At 38.6% G+C, this 20,010-nt stretch overlaps 1 protein-coding gene across 7 annotated transcripts in view; it reads left to right on the plus strand.

Annotated features, from left to right (window-relative positions):
• The window catches only part of Lasp (LIM and SH3 domain protein Lasp), a 47,874-nt gene that overhangs the window by 26,191 nt on the left and 1,673 nt on the right, over window positions 1-20,010 (plus strand). For 3 of the 7 annotated variants that reach the window (XM_070112174.1, XM_036364394.2, XM_036364395.2), the window contains 4 exons: window positions 6,254-6,348; window positions 16,897-17,029; window positions 17,336-17,471; window positions 18,575-19,930. In XM_070112174.1, coding sequence (XP_069968275.1) covers window positions 6,254-6,348; window positions 16,897-17,029; window positions 17,336-17,471; window positions 18,575-19,930 — 1,720 coding nt within the window. The remainder of the gene's footprint in view (window positions 1-6,253; window positions 6,349-16,896; window positions 17,030-17,335; window positions 17,472-18,574; window positions 19,931-20,010) is intronic. The other 4 variants (XM_036364396.2, XM_070112175.1, XM_036364397.2 and 1 more) reach the window with 4 other exon arrangements.

The raw sequence follows: 20,010 nt of genomic DNA on the forward strand, positions 1-20,010 counted from the left end.
CACAATTACAACAACGATTATGGAGAGAGGAAAAAATGGAAAATGACAATTACAAATGTCATTCAAACGAAATACAAAAAGTTAATACGCGCCGTTGTGTTGAATACTGAAATGACTGCATTCCAGGTGTCGTCGTTTCAACGATGTTTTCATGCCGCACCGACGCGTAGACCAACGACAAACGAAGAGACACACTCCGGCGCATGCGTGCCAACGGCAAATGGCGGTGAAGCGCTTGGCAAAAGTGTCAACTGCATAGACGAGGTGGGCGGGAGCGCACGTTGCTTATACAACGGTCGATGACGAGTTTTTTCGAAAGCAAAAGTGATCGTAAAATATCACAGCAGATTACCGCGCGACACAATGGGAGAGGAGCAGTGGTCGCAGAAGAAGAGGAAGAGCTTAACATGACTGGACGGCACAAAATTAGATAAAATATGATTACAACTTTCATTATGCGCCTGGCGCGAGGTATGTAAATGCTTTATAGCATAAAGTAACGAAAAGCGGCACAGTTGTAATGACAGCAAGCTGGTTGTATCTGAGTATGTGTGAGTGTGAGTTGTTAATAAAACGAAATATGACGACTTCGGTCAATAGCTCTGTCAGTGATTGATAATGCTTTATAACGGTAAAATTGTAATAAGTGAATAAGTGCCGTTAAGGCGATGGCACAAAGTGAAGAAAATATTTTTGAACAGTCGCACTAAACTGCTTGGAAGGTCTTGAAATTATCATGGCTTTGATTTTAAAAAGTTTCTGTTCGCTTAAACAGCAAGAAAACTATTTTGGCTGCTTTTCATTACATAAGAGAAGATACTTTCACCACTGACCATTAGCAGATCAAATGAAACTTTTCAAATTGTCCCGCTTCGAGTTGCATTTTAGTTCCGAAAGGTTGTATATAAATTCTACTTCCTCTATTACTTACATCCATACTTATCGCTGTGTTATGGTTGCCGCCTTGGGCACTTCTGCATTTTTAGCAATTCCAATCGCTAACGTCAAACATCAGCCTCTATCTTCAGCTGGCTTAGCTATGCCGCCTCAACCAGAATTACCGAATGGCACGCATAAGTAAGCAGCTGTTTCTTGTTGTCGTTGCAGCGCGGCCAGCACACCCACTTTTGCAGTTCTTCGCCCAAGGCTAGGCACATTCTTCGCATGCACCAAAATGCGCCAAGTTAATCGTGTGTTAACCTTCGATTAAACATTACGCTCCCAGCCAGTTTGCCGCAGCCATTTAGCTTTATTCTCGTCTATCACGTGGCAATGGTGGTATTCACGATACAAAGATCGCGTGCCAATATGGTACACATTTTCAAAACCGAATCGGCGAAACAGAGAACTCGGAGGTAGATCGGTAGGTAAGAGTGCTGCAACTTCGGGCACAATTAGCGCTAGAAGCGCCATTTTGATTCGCTTTGATATCATGCTTCATTGCTGTGTTCAAGCCATTTGGTGCTCTCAGTGAAACTACTTATCTCCGTTATGCTTTTTGTTGATAGACATTCGTGGTTTAGTACCTGATGTATTCCAAAAGTTCGATGTCTGATGTGTGATAGAGCTGGGCACTGACAGAGGAAGTGAGAATCGGAGGTAGTGAAGACAGCTTAACAATTTCTTGCGCTCAGAAGTTATTTAAGCTTCTCTCGAATAATCAAGCAATAGCTTTATCCCAGCAACAATTACTTTGATCTTATGCACTCCTTAATTTTAAAAACTTCAACTCAAGTCAGGCTTTATTAAACACTGGTGGAATGAGAAGTTTTGTAGTAAAAATCTCACTTTCTTCCGCGAAAAATTGCACCAAACTGTGAAGTCGACCTCACAAAGTGCTATTGCTGTTGTTGTTAAGTGAACACCCTGACTAAAGTAAGAGAGCGTTGGCAGACTGAGTTGAAGCGAGAATGCAGTTGCCCGAACAGTTGAGCTTAATAACTTATACGTGCAACGTTGCTGCATGCCCCATACTGCATCGTATAGTAATAATGTGTGAATTTGTTAGTTGTCTTATTCACTTTGCAGAACATATTTTTTCAGCACGTCAGCAAGCGTTCGCACAATTCAGCGACTCTGTTTGCCCACATACAAACAGACACACATACATGCATACATACGAAGATATATCTATATGTAACGCGTGTTGCTAAGTTTTTTCTACTGCCGTCGATGGCATCACGCCCATATGCATCAGCTCCAACGCTAGTTTGCCTCGTTCGTTTTGTGCGATTTGATCATTTTGGCGTGGAAGCAAAGGCGCGCGTCTGCGCATTGCACCATAACAATTTATTCACGTATTTTGACATGTTGGCGATGGAGCTCGAATGCATGTTTGCACATAAGAGTGTGTGTGTGTCTGTGTGTGCGTGTTTGTAAAAGTGTCAAACGAACACACACGCATTGCCTAGCCTAGTCCACTTTTCGGGATGATAGCCTTGATAAAACACATAAATTAGAAGCAAAAGTCAACAAAACGGGAAAAAAATACAAAGAGTGACTAACTGCATAACAAGCAGACATCTTCTTTTCAACAACGATGCGTGTTTATATCACGTGCTACTGAAGCCCAACACACATTTTTAACCGATTTTCCTTAGATTCACTATAAATGGATGGTTGTACTCAGAAATGTAGAAGGGAAACTCCTCGATAGTGTTTGAAGTCAATAGCGACCGATATGCGATGCGAATATGGACCACAATATTAATTAATGTACATAAAGAGATTAGCAAAACAGGAAAAGTGTTATTCATCCACTCATTCCTTTTACTAATCGAATTTAAACCGATTGCTAAGATATAGATTTTTATGCAGTGTCCAGTTGTGGAAATTGAAGAAACTGTTTAAAATGTATTTAAAGGAAGCAAGTAATCATTCCTGTTTTAACGCTTCTTATAAAGTCGAAGAGTTTATTATTTTACACGCACATTCTTCAAAAATATTTATAACTTTTTGGATTTACATCTCACGTGATGGGCTCAGCTGTGAGCTTTAAGCTTTGAAGACAATACACTTACCAAAAAGTGTCTGCTGACTGATAAAATACTAGACTTAAAATAAACCAGCTTAGTGTTATTACTATTGTGCGTTTTAAAGACTCCAACATTGCTACTGTGTTGCCGACTTCCACATGACAAGTGATGTAAAAGACCCTGTTGCGCGTAAGTGTTCCCTCGCAACCGCAGTACCACCCAGCAACCCCACATCCATATTTGCTTCCAACAGCCGGACGTGCAAATCAACGTTTGCATGCCCGTGCGAATGGATGTGGTGCACCCCGAAAAGTAATGGCACTCGTAAGTGTAAATGTGTTGATGTGTGCGCATTCGCGAGCCTCTGCCGTGCCGGTCAGATGCTGATGAGCGGTCAACCGGGAAGGTGCGTAATTTTCAACCTCAACACCCCGGCTGTTTGTTTGCACGCGCCGGGAAATGGTGCGTCAGTAAACTTTGCTCTGTTTCAAGCGCAACTTCACGCGCATCTAGCTATCCGCATATACATACCATACATACATATGTAGGTGTGTGATATATGAATGAACATCCATATAGACTTCTGGTGCTGAATTTCGCTTTGAGCTTTTTCGCGGTGCTTTTGGTTTGCATTTATTTTTCCTATTTGCATGTTTGTTTTTACTCTTCTGCGCACATACACAGACACACACCACGTACAAATGTGGATTTTTCGTTTTATTGCTGCAAAATACTTCAGCGGATAAGCGCTTAAACCTGTGATTGACGGGCATATGCGGTAGGCAGTAGCCGGTAGCCGGGCACATCCAAATGCAGTTCATCCGTCAAAGTTTGTTATGTCGCTGCAATGCCGTAAGCCCGGGCTGAGCCCGTCTGTTGTCCATGCAACCGCGGAGAAGCGCCTCCAAGTGACATTTTCCGCAAGTAAATGTTTTCTATGTGTGCATATATTCATAAGTAAATATTAACTACATATACATATGTACATATGCGCTTGCAGATCTTCTGTTTGCCTCGCCTGTGTGCAACTCGTCAGCGTTCATTCGTTGTCAAATTAATTTGAATGCATTGCTTTTCCGCACAGCTGCGTACGCACCGAGATACTCGTATTAATTAGCTGTGCTGCTGTGTGTGTGTGTTGTGGGGCGCTGCTCGCTCACTCGCAATTAAAGATGTACAGATGTAGTTGTAATTATTTAATAGAGCTATTTATCATTACTTTTGTGTTTTCATGCCTTAATTTATCTGCATTTTCGCGATTCTTCTCCGTGTGTACTCCATTTGTTTGCTGCTTAATTATGTTCAGCAGTTGCCGAAGCAAAGAAGACCGTCGAAAATTCTTCATTTCACGAAAGACTATTTAACTAGCATAATCGAAATATGTTACGAGATAACGGTAGTAATCAGCTCTGATCTTCTACAGCGAACTCAGAGATGCAAATTACGGTCGCATGCAAGGCAGTCAGGACTACATAACCGAAAAGATCCTCTAATTAGCCACGTTTCCCAAAACATAGACGGTTTTTTCTATCAATTTTTTTTTTGTTTTAATTTTAGAGGAATTTATACAAATTTTAAGAATACACACTATAATTTTTGATGGAAAAACTAAATATTTTTTTAGTTTCACGCGATCTCCGACGCCGCCAAAAAAAAGGGCAACTACTGCTGCAGTGATATCAGAATTCTTCGTGGAGGAAACCTAAAAAAAAAATTCTCGACTAGAAGATATTGTCCATACAATCATTTACGGTTGAAAAAATATCGAAAGTTGTCAAAATGGCGGCGATTTAAAAAAATTTAATTTAGTCAAATTTTGGAGAATTATATACAGAACACGTAGAAAAAAAATTGATAGTGATCGGATCATTTATTTTCAAGTAATCTCTCGAAATTCGATAGAGCTAATTGAACTGAGCGGCTACACTTTAGAAGCCTAAAACTCAAAAAATTTTGAAATGTTTAACTTTAGTATGTTATGGTAAGGGTCTAACCTATGGGAAAACATTTTTTTTTTTATAATTTCACACTAATGTTAGCTTTAAATGCCCAAAAGTTTGCCTTATTGTGCTTGTTTTGCAATTTTGGGCATCATTTTGCAAAATTATTAAAAATTGTTATATTTTAGATGGTCTACTACCTAATTAAAAATCACACGTTTTGTAATTACCATATAAAACCCATTTGCATTTGGTATCGTTGTACAGAGTTCACAAGTTACATAATTAACAGCTTACTTCAATGGTATTACGATTTTGAAGGCATAGAAGGATACTTCATCGATATTTTCGATGTCAGTGTTATTGTGATCCAAGCAGCATTTATATTCATAATTTGTATGGTTTTAGGAATATGACGTCGTCTTCATCGATTCACTGAAAACTCCTTACTTTTAAGCTGACTAGGCAGTCACAGAGTGTGAATTATAAAAATCTATCAAATTTGTTTGAATCAAATGTGGTTATGTGGCATGTACGAGTATTTGACAGTTGTTTTTGTGATTTTGAATTCCAAGTTCGTTGGGTATACATATAAATATATGTACATACGGCTTGGAATGTAATTGTAAATATTCTTATCAACTATTTTGCTTAATAATAATCTATCATAACTAGTTGCTGTCAGCAGTTAGTCAGTCACGGGGGAAATTCCTATACTCAACGCATTTGAATTTAATTATACACATACGCACATACAATTATACATACTCGCTCATATTTTAACATACATACAGTTGTTCATGTGTTAGGTTGCATAAATTTACACCAAATGACTTCTATGTACTTTTGGTGAGCTTGCGCCACGTCGCTTTGTTGTGAAACTCTGCTGTTAGCCATTTGCGTACAGGTATTCCGATGTAAAATGTTTATGATTTTCTGCATTCCAACCGCTGCCAACGTGCACATTTTCGAGCGTACATATGCATGTGTGTGTGTAAACTGCTTAGTCATGTTGTATACTTATGTAGTGTGTACGAGGGTGAGCAAGCAAGTTCGCTGGCTCATAATTTTCTCATGCACTTCTTGTAACGGATTATAGATTTGTTTATATAACGGTTGATGCCAACGGAAAACATTACATTTGCCAGATAATTTGCAATGAAAATAATTTTGAATATTCAACTTTTGTTTGATGAGGATATATGTATGTATGTATGTATATGTACCTGTTCTGACTAAACCCAGTTGATTTCCTTTTTATACCCATTTTATTAATAAAGTATTTACTTATTTTCTTGAAATTATATATTAATCTTTTGAAATTTCTCTATTTTTCAGACATGGCACAAGACATGCTTCAAGTGCACAGAATGTGGCATGGCGTTGAATATGAAAACATACAAAGGCTTCAACAAACTGCCATACTGTGAAGCGTAAGTACAGATGATATCGGAACAAGAAAAAACGTTAACTTCGGTTGCACCGAAGCCATAATATCCTTCACAAATACAAAAGATGCATACAAGCACTTGATTCCGATCGTTCAGTTTGTATGTTAGCTATATACTATAGTGGTCCTATATCGGCGATTCCTACAAATGACCAGCTTCTTGGAGAGAAAAGGTCGTATGCTAAATTTCAGATCGACGTCTTGAAAATTAAGGGTTTAACGCGTGGATGCAGACAGACGAACGCTCATAGCTAAATCAACTCAGCTTGTCACGCTGCTCATTTATGTACTTATGTACATATATATCTTATAGAGTCTTCGACGTTTCCTTTTGGATGTCAAAAACTTCGTGGCAAACTTCATATACCCTGTTCAGGGCATCAATACTATACATATAATAATTAAATAATATCCAAAATCTAGCAGCTCATTTACTTGCTCTCAACTAATTTCAAATAATAAAACGAAATAGGTACTCTAATGGCTATAACCACGAAATATTTTTTTTTCGTTTAAAAAATAATTAATATAATAATAAAAGGTAAACAGCTTATGAAGCAATTAAGAGTAGATAATTGTGTAATCGTGAATATGAAATACATTTACAGAAAGTCGGTTGCCATTGACACAGTTGCAAAAGATGATAAGCCATTAAGGTGTGGTAGAAAAATTTGTTATTGAAAATAGTTAGGTGAATTCCAACTGCTTTTATGATTCGTCAATATTTCCAGCGGGGTCCCCGAAAAGCCTGTTTTAATTATATATTCAAGCGGTTAATTAAATTGCGTACAATTTTGCTCCCAATGCGGAAAAAGTGACTGACAAAATTTTGAGATCTTCAAAGCAAAGAGTTTGTTAAAATTCCTTAGAGACATCAACTGCAACAGCTGTTTTCAAAAAGCATATAAAAAGTTCTTCAGGAAAACTGTACCACCCTAATGTTAATATTTCTTAAATACTCTTGAGTAAAACTACTTGACACACTGAAAAATTATAAAAACATTTATTGTTTTAAAATATTGACCCAGACGACTTCGGAAAGGATTTGGAAATTATGATTTTAAGTTCGTTTATTTAGAAATTTAACAGCCAGAAATATTCAGACTAAATATCTCTGAGTAAACGTTGGCACCTAGTGTATATTTAAAGCAATTATATTCGTATACCTCATACATTTACATATGCATGTATATACTGATGATAAAACCGTTATCTCGTTGAGGGGTAGAATTGGCTTGCTGATTGCTAGGGTGCCCCTTCTTGTTCACACTGCGAGAAGAGAGGTGAAGATATGTTAATGTACAAACGCTGAATCGCGGTGGCAACGCAATTGTGCCTATCAACGTTCTGAGGCTGCCGTTTGCGGAATCCACAACTGTATTTTGTTTTTATATGAACAGTTGTTACGTAAACAACGTCACAATCGTATTTATTGTCTTTGAAAGTTTCGTGTCGTTGTTGTTGCGTATGCGTGAATGGCATTTTGTTGAGAATGTCACACCTCATTGCGGTGTTGTCACTTTTGTTGTTGCTGATGTTCCAATTTTCGCTGTTGCTCTCAACGCCGCTCTTGCCTCGACAGAAATCTCAAAATCCCAACGGCACACCTCCCACTTTGTTGCAATTGAATTGTTTTCATACTTTTACTTTAGTTGTTGCTGTTGTTAGTTTACCGGAATTGTTGAACTATTTATTGTTGTGCGCTTGGCAACTTCTTTAGTCATTCCGAAGGAGGAAATGCAGTAGTGGCACGATTTGCGACAGCTGAATGGCAGAGCGAAAACAAAGTCAATGGGGGGAAATGTTGTAACTCACTAGTGTATACATACATACATGTATGTGTGCATGTTTGAGCTTCAGCAAATGCTCAGGTATTATGAGAATTTAATTAAAAGCGAACGATCACTTATCTAACTGCTCATATGAGTTGATATGCCGAGTGCCGTGTTGATTGTAGGAAGCTTTCCCCATAGGGCATTGAATAGTTTCCTCATATACACAAGACGACAGGAGGAGAACGGGAAAATGTATAAATATAAACTATTAGCTCCCTTTCTCCCTTTTAAAAATGTCGGGTCGGAAATCTTTAATCTCAAAAAAGCTTGTTCTGGTGGCAATAAATCCACTACTAATAATTAAATCGACGAGGTTTAGGCTGTTGAGTAGGTTATCTCACTAATCTACTAGATTTAGCAAGATTTCGCCAATACAAAAATTACACTTGTTAATCTCGTCACCGAGGAGATTTGAAGCTGATCTTCTCGAAATCACTCTGTGCGAGTCTGATTTAGCGCCATCTGTTTGTCAGTAGGCAAATTTATCACAATATCACAGCTACTTTAGACACTACGAACTGTCAAAGCGAAAAAAAAATTAAACAAACGCATAAAAAAAGTTAAAAATGAAAGCAATATTAAGTAAATAAGTGAAATTGGCAGAAAATAGTATTTAAACAAAAATGAAAGTATGTGAAGGAAGTCGAACATGGTATTAGGTGGCTAATGTAATAAATTCTAAAACAGAGAGATTAATGAAATCAGCTGGCGTGTGAGGTCTCAAGTAAATCTCCGGTCAAAATAATTTAGGAAAGCATCGAATAATCAGATGATTTCTGATGAGAAGATTTTTTTAAAAATGTAATATAATTTTAATTAAAATTTTTCTAAATTCAAACAGCTTTTATTAGTTCAGCGCCATCATAACCTCAAAATTATTTTTATTTTTTGCGTTACTTGTGCTGTTATCTTATATTTAATATATTTTTTTTTTCAAAGAAATAAATTAATTGTGTGTCACTAGTCAATAACATATGATTGTCAACTTCGATCGCATAAGAGTAGAAAATACAGTTATTTTTGGAATTAAATTGTATTTATATTTGAAATTTGTCTTCATTTGAATATTTTTGCTTATATACCAGGTATTTCCTTCAAATCGAACTACGCATACGAAGTCGTATCTGCTTATAACTACACACACACATACATATGTACATATGTATGCAAGTTTACATGCTCTTTATTATCTGCTAACAGTTGTCATGCATCACTGCCCTGAGTGAATGGATAATCCTTATCAGCTAGAGCAACTTTAGAATGGGATCCCTTCGTTAGCTCGAAATTCAATCAGTTCTTCACATCGTCAACGTCGTTTTTAACAATTTTCGCATGACTGTCATCGCCAAGTGTTGGCACTTGAACGTCGAAGTTAGTTCCTGTCATATATTTTTTTTCTATCTCGCTTCACCTCTCTCAACTGTATTCGAGTGGCATCATTCACATCGATTCCAATTTGATTTTTCCACATTTCATTTAGATCTTTTTTATGGCATTGCATGAGAGCATTTGAGCATTTTCCCTCCCAATTTGCGTATTGCCAAGTCGGTCTGTTGCTCCTTTCACAACTACTACAGATTGGAAATGGCTTCCTCGAGGCTCCTTACACCAGCCAAATGTAATCAAATGCTTTGGATAAAAGACGGATGGATTTTTTGCAGAGGCAACAGTCACTTCTTGTGGACGAACGGACGGACAGCAAGTAAACTACTGTCATTCATTTGTTATTTGGCAACTTGCCTCCTCACGATAACAACACTCACATGCACAAAGATTTGAAGAATGGAAAGAATGACACTGTTGCCATATATGTTACAGTTATAGATTGTAGGGACATATGTACACATTTAGTTTGACTAAATATAAATAGAAGCAAATGGCAAATGTCTGGTTGTAGAAAATAATCGGGAAATGTCCCGTATTTACTTGCATTCATTGCTTTTCTTTAATATCGGAGTGGAGTGTCTTATGTTGGGTTGGTTGTGTCACCGGCGGTTTGTTATTTGATATTTTATTACTATTTTCTTTTTGCTTGCATTTTTACTACTCCTTTTGGTTCGGGCAGCCCACTTTTCCTTTCAGCGATTTATCGAGAGCAGAATGACTAAACTAAGTAATTGTTGTAGTTGTTTTCATTATAGCATACCCTCTGCAATACTAGTGTAACAACAATGGCAGCAACATCAACAATAACAGCAACAACAATGTGCCTATCATAGTTAGTTCGGTTGAAAGCATCGAGTTCGAAACAATTTTATTGCAAGTATGCTTCCTTTCCAATTGTGGCATAGTTTTACCCAACCAACTGTCATCGCTCACCGTTGCCTCCCCATTATTTTAGTAGGTTGACCCAATATGCCCGTTGGCGGTATTTTAATTGTTGCTAAATGCTCCGTTAATCCTGCAACAAATTAAAAGCATTTAAACCCTTCACTGTTCAATGTTCACTCTTCACTGGCACAATGAACTGCGAATGCCGTTACAATTTCCCTCACCACTTGCCTCATAATTATCTACTATTTGCCATGGATGGTTGTGTTGTCGGAGAAAGTTTGCTGTGATTAAAAATATACATTATTAGGACTTGAAATGCATTCAATATGATTGCTGGGTACACTTTTACTTAATTTGGAAACTATCTCATACGGTGGGGATATCGGAGGGAACAAATATTAAAATTTACATTCATTTTCATTCCAAAAATTGTGTCAAAAATGCGCAAGAGTTTTATCTATATGAAATGGTGTGACTGCTTATCTCATATCAGCCTCAGAACTCTGTCTAAAGTACAAAGTAAGGTTAGAGAAGACCTGATGCAGCTTAATGGGCTTCCCGGATTTAATAATAAACGAACTTTAATAATAAAAGGGACTAGGCTATTATTACTTCACTTTTATAGTATTTCTCTATAAATAAAGCCTTTGTTAATCCTTAGTCGCTGATATAATTGTCATTCAGATCCGATATATGAGAGGAGTGTGTTCGACCACTCTCAGATAGACACATCCCGGTACTTAAAAGTCCTTACGAGCAATTCAGATATTCAGAAATGTTCACTATTTATTTTATTGACTGCGATAAGACTTCAACCAATTCCATAATTATTGCTTTTCGATCCTTGGCTGCAAGAATAGTGCTTTTCATCGCCGTAGATCCAAATTTAGGCACATATTACGATAATTAAATAAAAATACTTAAAAAGCACCCTCACTAAATTTGTTTAAGGCTGACGCAACTTTTATTAAATTTATATAATTAAAAAGCCATACTCGAAATGGCTATATTCGAAAAAGCTGTCTAAATTCGTTTTCTGTAGCTTTTACTATTTGGTTCTCACTATTTATATTAGATTCTGTTAGAAAGTTCAGTTTTTTATTAAAACTATATACGGAATGTCGATATCTATCGAATCATAATTCTTCGCTAAAGAAATGTAATATCTATAAATTATTTTAGACCTAGATTTCTTTTACCAAAAACGATTTATGAAATTCATATTGAATGCAACGAAATTAGATAACTGCATACTTTCACTTAACTCATGGAAACGGAAAAACGCAGTCACTCAAATATTTGCGAAACCACTTTTTCATAAGAACCCCGCATAAGCATTAACCCAAATGTGGATAAAAAACGGTGACGAATGACACGGAACTTGGCACAAGTCTCTCCTCCATAATCCATATTGGCGACCAACCATTAATAATAAAAAATTGAAAGTGGCACAAAATGCAAGCGGCAACGCAACCGAACAGACAACGAGGCTGCAAAGCAACCGGCTAAAAAATTTGAAATTCATCCAAATCCACATATCACGTGGTTGCACACGTAGCCTCCAAATCGAAAAACAAAAAAAATTATACATTATTTGCAAAGGTGCATTCGGCCTGCTGCTCTTCGCCGTTACCCATTTGATACAAACATGTGTACTCACCTACAAATGAGTATTGGTGATGGTAACGCTTTTACTTTCATTGCCCTTCCCCAGACCTTTTCCTACCAACCGAAGTGATCTCATCCAGTGACACACATCGGCAGCGCCACCGCAAAGAAAAAAATAAATTCGCAGTTGAGCAAATACAAATTTGGAAAAACAAAAAAAAAATCGTTTCAATTACCTAAATTGTTAAATTTTTTATGTTGCTGCCGACACTTATTTGTGCAACAAATTTGTATTGAGTGCGCCGACATAACAAAACACTCTGGCAACACTGCTGTGCGCGTGTGTTCCGCCTCACCTTGTGTGCAGTCGACTTTCACAGCTGCTGCGCCAGCGCCCGACTGATGACGCCACAATCGCCGTCGACGTCGACGCCACTTCGAGTGGTGGAACGGCATTGCTAGCGCGAGGAGTGTCGTCCATTCATCACTGCCATATTTAGAGTGCATGCGAACACATCTACTGTGAGGTTATGATCTCAGATATTGTGGATGAATTGCGCATTGGAAAATCAACCGCCAATTACACCGAAAGTAAGTGCAGTTTTGCGCACACACGCACTCACACACAAATACATATGCATGGAAGTGTGTTTATAAACATAACTGTTTCAATAACGACATTGCTGCCAGTTGTGGCGAGCTTTTATGCTGAGTGCAATTTTGTTGGGCGTGTTTGTTTCCTTGCCCACAGCCCAAATGGTCAGCAGTGGCTGCAGTGCTAATTGATTATGAGCTGACACAGCGTGTACTCAATTGGCGGTCAAATATGTACGTCTGTCCGTCCACTTGTGGTTCGTCACACTAGGTACTCATTCATTGCATGAGAAATGCTCACTGTAAAACTTTTTTTTGTTAATTGAGCTGAGAGAAAAACACTAAAGTATTTAATATTTTACAGGAAATTTTAAAGAAAACAAATTAAAAATTAGATTTTAGACCAGTTTAACTATTGACCCTGCTGTTGCCGAGGGCTGACAAAATGTCACTTAGTGTGGAAAGAAGAATTTTCCATCAAAGAGCGAACCTCAACGAAATTGTACATGCGTCAGATGATAATAGATGTTAAAGCAAGGTTGCATCGTAAGTGCTTGCAGGCTGTTTGAACAAATGTCATTGTTTGTTCGTTTCCCTGCTCTCTAAAGCTTGACAGTGAAGACAGCTTATATAAGCATCCATAGAGCTACATATAAGTTACTGTTGCCACCAAAATTATGGCTTCCCAATATATGTATATATAATATTCCACAGATCGTATTAAAATTTATGCTAAAATGCAATCGTTGAAACATTGATTTTGTATCCTCAATACATCGTACTAATTATATGGCCACCACTGTATATATTCGTAATTGGATTTTGAACAAATATATACGACTATATAAACTATCTATCTACACAACTTACAAATAAATAATAGATGAGGCGATAAATTTTGAACTAAAAGCTATTAATGGCAAATATTTCGAATTCTTTAGTTTTTATGGCAATTAATTATTACGAAGCCGATTTAGGTAAAACCCATAAAACCGCCGAATTAAATCCTTGCTATCTCTCTAACACACACACACACGAATGTACACGCATCCTCTCGCTTAATAATCTGCTTATTTTTACAATGCCGACACAGCAGGGAATACGCGATTGGACATGCAACGCAGCAACAAAAATAAAATCATGCATTCTGCCTTTTTATTGAGCGCTCGAATGTACGGCTTGTCATTGTTGTTATTGTTTCGTTTTCCTTTTCCGCTTCGCCGCTGCCGTTAGCACTTAAATCATCAACGATACGTTGACCTATGGCAACAGCTGCGCGTCTTCACCGCGAGTGACAGCGCGCTACAAAAGCAGCACTGGTGAGGTGGGGCTGTAGCAGGGGCTCGTTTAGGTCCGAGTAGTGGTGGGGTGCTAAGTAGCTTTTGTGATTTGTGGGCTAGAAACTGGCGCATGCATGGCTTATTTGTGTACACATTGGCACATCGGATTACCGCCGCGCTTTGCTGGCTCTGCTTCGTCTTGTTTTCGCCTCGACTGGATCTCACATCGTTTGGCTGCTGTCACCACTGTTGCGTTTGCCGGCTTTCATGTGCCAAACGCTGGCCTCCTGCCTTCTTGCCACGCATACGAGTATCGAGTTCAAAAGTTACCAGCAGCGATTGCTTTTGTTGTTTTTATGAGTGTGTGTGTGCTTGCGTGTTTGATGGGTTGGTCATCAAACGGCCTTGTGCCACTGTGCCAAAGCACCAGATTTTGCTCTCGTGTTGAGTTTGTGTGTTTGTTTACTTTGTTTTTGTGTTTTGTCAGTATGTTTTGGCGCTCGTTGTCACCGATTTGCTGCCCAAGCAGCGCACTACTTTCGTGCACCATTATCGATAAGTGTTAGCCTACTGGTGGGCTGATGGGCACATATGATTGAGTGTTGTCTATGAGGGGTAACTTGCACAATGACTTGTTGATGGCAGCCCTTCGATACACGCCAACTTCAATCGTTTTATTTACAATTATGCGCTTTCGATTACGAATTTATCATTGACTTCGCCACCCTATCGGTCTTTCAACTCCCTCCGCCGCTCACCTCATGAATGAAAATCGAATTGGAATTACTTGCATTATTGTCTTTGGGGGTTTCTCCTTCCACCACCCGTTTTATCGTGTCGTTTCGAATGGAGTTCATTGAACCGTATTGCATTTTGAAGTTGTTTTCTGGTCACATTAAGCGAAGGACCAAAGGAAATACGCAACGCCACAGACAACAGCCGCGAACAATGCACTTTGAAATGCTCACACACACACACACACACACACACACACACGGTTGTGGCAGTGTGCGACATATCGATTTTCCTTTAATTGCTTTTAAAGCATTTAGCCCATTAACAAGTAAGGAAGCCGCAAGTGTAACGAGCATAAGACTATTCGTTGTGGCAGTGCTACGAGGACTTATGCCGCACATTTCTTTGCAACGCGGTCATCCGAAAGAGCAATTGAGGCATTTCGTAATAAAACAAAGTTTGTTTACGTAGAAAACGATGGCCTCAACAAAGCGTGGCAGACTTCTGTGTCTTTTACGGAGGGTTCGTCTTTTGCAGGAATTTATGTCTAGTCATTAGTAAGTAGTAAAGGGTGTTGTTTCTTTCTTAGCTATAACTTAGAAAAAGCCTTAAGTGTTTGAACAGAATTTGCGGCTTATGGCCTTATCACGCCTATATTGCGTCGAATGTTAGTTTTCCACTGCTTAGGCGTAGCTGGAAATTCAGCATAAGCCATTTACTTTGGAGTGGTGCCTAAAAGTCGCGAACAATTTGCTTGCGTCGCTCACCGTTAACAGCGACGTTGGATCTATAGCCATTTTAAAAAAAGATTGATTGTCAAGGAACATGGAGATTACTTTTAGGACTGCTCTCAATCAAAACTCTCTCTTCAAGTTTGGTTAAATACACATCCGTTAATCCATAAAAGTATCATATAATGAGATGGATACTTTTCGGCAGTAAACAATTTTGGGGACGTGCATACAAATGTAGATAACCATTCTAGATAAAAGGTGTTAGATAAAAGTCAATTGCACTCAATATCTTATCAGTTTTTGTTTTATGAATGAAGCAAGCAGAGAGAAATGCAAAAAGTTTTCAATTATTTGCCGAAAGTGTCAACATCGTTAACAGCTCATTGCCACCACCAATTATCGCCATAATGGGTTAACCACCACTTTATTGTTGTCGTTTTCGTAACGGCTCATATGGCGTTCGTATCGTGCTTACCGCAGAATGATCACTTTTTATGCTTTCCTCTCTTCCCTTTCCCATCTGCTCTCGCTGATAGACGGCTAAACGTCAGCAATGCAGTTTTTTGTTGTTTTTGTATTGTTTATTACAAAATTTTACGATCCATCGATTCGGTTGAGGGTGACACACGACAAGTTGCATTAATTGCTTCGCGCTGTGTTATGCGAAAGTTGGTGGTTTTGTGTCCGTATGTGTGGGTTTGTATGTGTTGGAGTAGCCCTTGTTTACCCAGTTTATTAATTGTGTTGTTTTTCTTTTATTTATTATCGCCTAGATAAGATTTCATTAATTCTTAATTGTCCGGTGGAACTGGTTATGTAAACACTTGTTAGCGGTGAATTTGTATTTCATATACATACATATGTACATACAAATATTTAATCATACAGTGAAGAGCAAAGTTCTGATTTACATTAATTTATGTACATAAATATATTATATATATATAATATTCCCAGATATTAGGTTTAAAATATTAAAAAGTGTTTGATTCTACTTTTTTTTGTTTCTTGTCCATAAACAGATAAGTTCATTGGAGGATGGTCTGAGCTAAAAAGACTTGTTGATACAGTAGTTTTTAATGCTTCTTTTAGGTATTAGAATACCAGAAATGTGAAAAAATGGTAGAGCTTTTAAGCCCTACGCTACAATAATGTATGTTATTATACAATATTATATATTTTTGTGAAGTCGGCAATTCAAAGATATTCTGGGCACATTTAAGACATGTGACCAGTCGAGGACCTATTTTATTCACCTGACCCGTACATTTTCTTGATATTTTAAAACTCTTGTAGTACCAGTGAGTCCTCGCGAACTTCTGTCTCTACTCGTGGCTTCAATTCACTCAACCTAGCCACATATCAAACTTATATCCATTATATAAGATAAGGTTTACAATGGTTGCAGATTTCTATATTTTTCCTCAATAATGTTTTCTCTGTCTTTAATTAAATATGACTTTAATTGTAGGCACATTCCAAAGGCCAAAGCAACCGTTATTGCGGACACACCCGAACTCAAGCGAATAGCAGAAAACACAAAAATCCAGTCAAATGTGAAGTATCACGAAGACTTTGAAAAATCGAAAGGCAAATTTACACAGGTCAGTGAAATTTAGCGAAAAAATGCGGTGGAAGCAACACAACACTAATTTTAAAATGGATTTTTTGGCAAAAAACAAAAATAATTCTTAAGATGTACCAAGCGGTAGCATATTACGCATAGTTCCATAAGCAAGTGCAATAAATTATCAAAATTTCTTGTTTGCCCAAATGGGCATTGTGTGAAATTCAATGTCAAAAATTCCAATTAATTGTTTGTACATATGTATATCATTCAAAATTAATTAATAATTTTATTTATTTACAAATAATATTTGCGCATACATATTTACATATGCTTCGAACAGGTCGCCGACGATCCCGAAACATTACGAATTAAGCAGAATACAAAAATCATTTCGAACATTGCGTATCATGGCGATTTGGAGAAGAAGGCAGCTATGGAGAAGCAGCGCGAAGCCGCTGAGATCGCCGATGTCCGAGGTATGTGATGCTTGTGACCATTTGCCAATAAAAAGCAATGTGTTATATATTTATTTACAATTATGAAAAGTGTGCACGCGGCTTTGCGCCTCAAGCTGATTCATTCATATTTGCTCGCCTTATTCTCGTTAATGTACAAAATTAAGCTATTTCATTAATTATTCCATACATATCTAACAACCGCATTGTGTTTAGAATCGAACAGTATCGACTGAAAAGTAGACTAGAGCTAATCTGATTTGATATGTGATCGCTGGGTGATCCAAATTATGGTTTGAATTACATTCCATAAAATGGTTATGGCTCTCTCCGGTATACATAAATACTATTAATATATAATATACATATAATTTTTAGTTTGTATCACAATGTAATTCATTAGCTTGTCAAATATGGTAATACTATGACTAAAATAATGGAGGAAAGAGAGTTTTTAGTTATAAGATTAATTTCATACACGGTATTTCTGAAGTAATATTATAATGGTTCATTTAATTATTTTTTTTTTATATATAAAATGATTAGCATCTAATTAGCATAGCAAAGCAAATAGAATATTCGAAAAGTAATTTTTTGTTACATTTGAAGAATCTTGTGGTTCCTAGAGCCTGTAATATTGTACTCACTGCATTTAGAGTATCAAAGCTCATACAACGCAACAATACACTTATGTACATACATTTTTATATGAGCGCCAGACACAAATTGCAATGTTATACAGTTACGAAACACTTGTTCATTTTTATTTGCTTTTTTTTTGTTTCATTTTTACATCTGTGACATCGTGCATGTGTTGTCTGTTTACGTTTTCATTTTGTGGTGGCTTAAATGAAAAAAAAACATTCAAAATACACAAACAACTTAATACGCCAAATGACATTGCGAACACTGTACATACATACACACGCACACTCGTGCAATCATCACTGCCTGTGTGACAACAATTAACCCTTCATTGACGGCACTTGAACACAAATCACCCACCTTGTGCACCTTCATCATCACACTAATTGCAAATCGCATTTGAAAACCGCATCCAAAAACAAAAACGAATTGAAAATTCTGTGAAAAAATGCATGACTCTGCGCTTAAATAAAACTCAGAGGAAACGGAGTATTTCTCTGAAACATTGGCTGCCGAACAGTTCTCACAATATGCTCCCACACCACCAACAGCAGCAGCTGCAGCGGCCGCCGCAACACTGCCACCGCCACCGATACAACACCAGCCCCACAACACGGCCGCCATAGTGTCCAGCAGTCAGGCAGCTGCTACCGGCAATACACACATTTACAATAGCCAACAACAACAGCAGACGCTGCAGCAGCAGCACACTCAAAGTCATAATCACAGACAGCAAACACTTCAATCACAACAGCAACAGCAACAACAACAGCAAGCACAGCTGCACAAGCAGCACACACATCCACACTATCAGGCGCCGCCAGCACAGCAACAACATCAAAATTATCAGGCACAACAGCAGGCATCACAACAACACTACCAACACCATCCACACCACCTACAACACCCACAACATGGCCAACAACACGAACAATACCAACATTACCAACAGCCACAGGCGCTACGCCAACAATATCACCAGCAACAACAGCAATTGTTGCAACAGCAGCAACAACAACACCACCACCACCAACAGCAACAACAACAACAAATGCTGCAACAGCAACAACCCATTAAACAAACATCACATTTGTATCCAACAGCGGCAGCAAATCACCCAATCCAGCCGCAGCAACAACAACAACAACAATCGTCGAACACGTACAATCAATTGCGCTCGGCAATTCTGCACAACTCCCATCACCCAACTGGAGGCGCACAAGTCGCTCATCTCAACGAGAATGTGGCCAGCGCCGGCAGCGGCGGGGGCGGCTTCGGCAGCGGGACCAACAGCAACGCCTATGACCAGTATGACAACTACACGAGCGCCGGCTCGGCCAACAGCAACAGCAACAGCAATAGCAACAATAACCACTTGAGTTATCAACAACAACAACAGCAGCAACCACAGAAGACCGCCTCGTATCACAACAACAGCAACGCGGTCAGCGCCGCTAATGCCAACAACGGTGCAATCACCGGTACTGGGCACAGCGGTGGTACGCAGGCTACCCAGCAAATCTACGCCAGTAACAACTACAACAGCCACTTCTCGTCAAGCACATCGTTGGGCGGTGCAGCAGGCGGGCTAACGCATCATAACAGTAACGGCGCCGTCAGCACCGGCGCAGCCATTGGCGGCAGCAACAGCAATCACAGTCACCCAAGTGTCGGCAACAGCGGCCTGGTGAATAACGGCAGTGCAACAGCCGGGACGGTGAACAGTATTGGAAAGATTGCCGACTACGATCCGTTGACCGATGGGCCACGCCCCATGCCCAACACCGGCCGACCCAGTACAACGCTCATTTACAGCTCGGACAGCCGCGGTTCGGGTGAGTGTAGGCTAGTGCCCGCCGTAGCTAATCATTTGAATTGAACTAAATATGTAAAGTATACGCCCGGTTTGGTTGTA

This window comes from Bactrocera oleae, chromosome 6 (genome assembly GCF_042242935.1).
Source record: "Bactrocera oleae isolate idBacOlea1 chromosome 6, idBacOlea1, whole genome shotgun sequence".
Taxonomy (NCBI): Eukaryota; Metazoa; Arthropoda; class Insecta; order Diptera; family Tephritidae; genus Bactrocera; species Bactrocera oleae.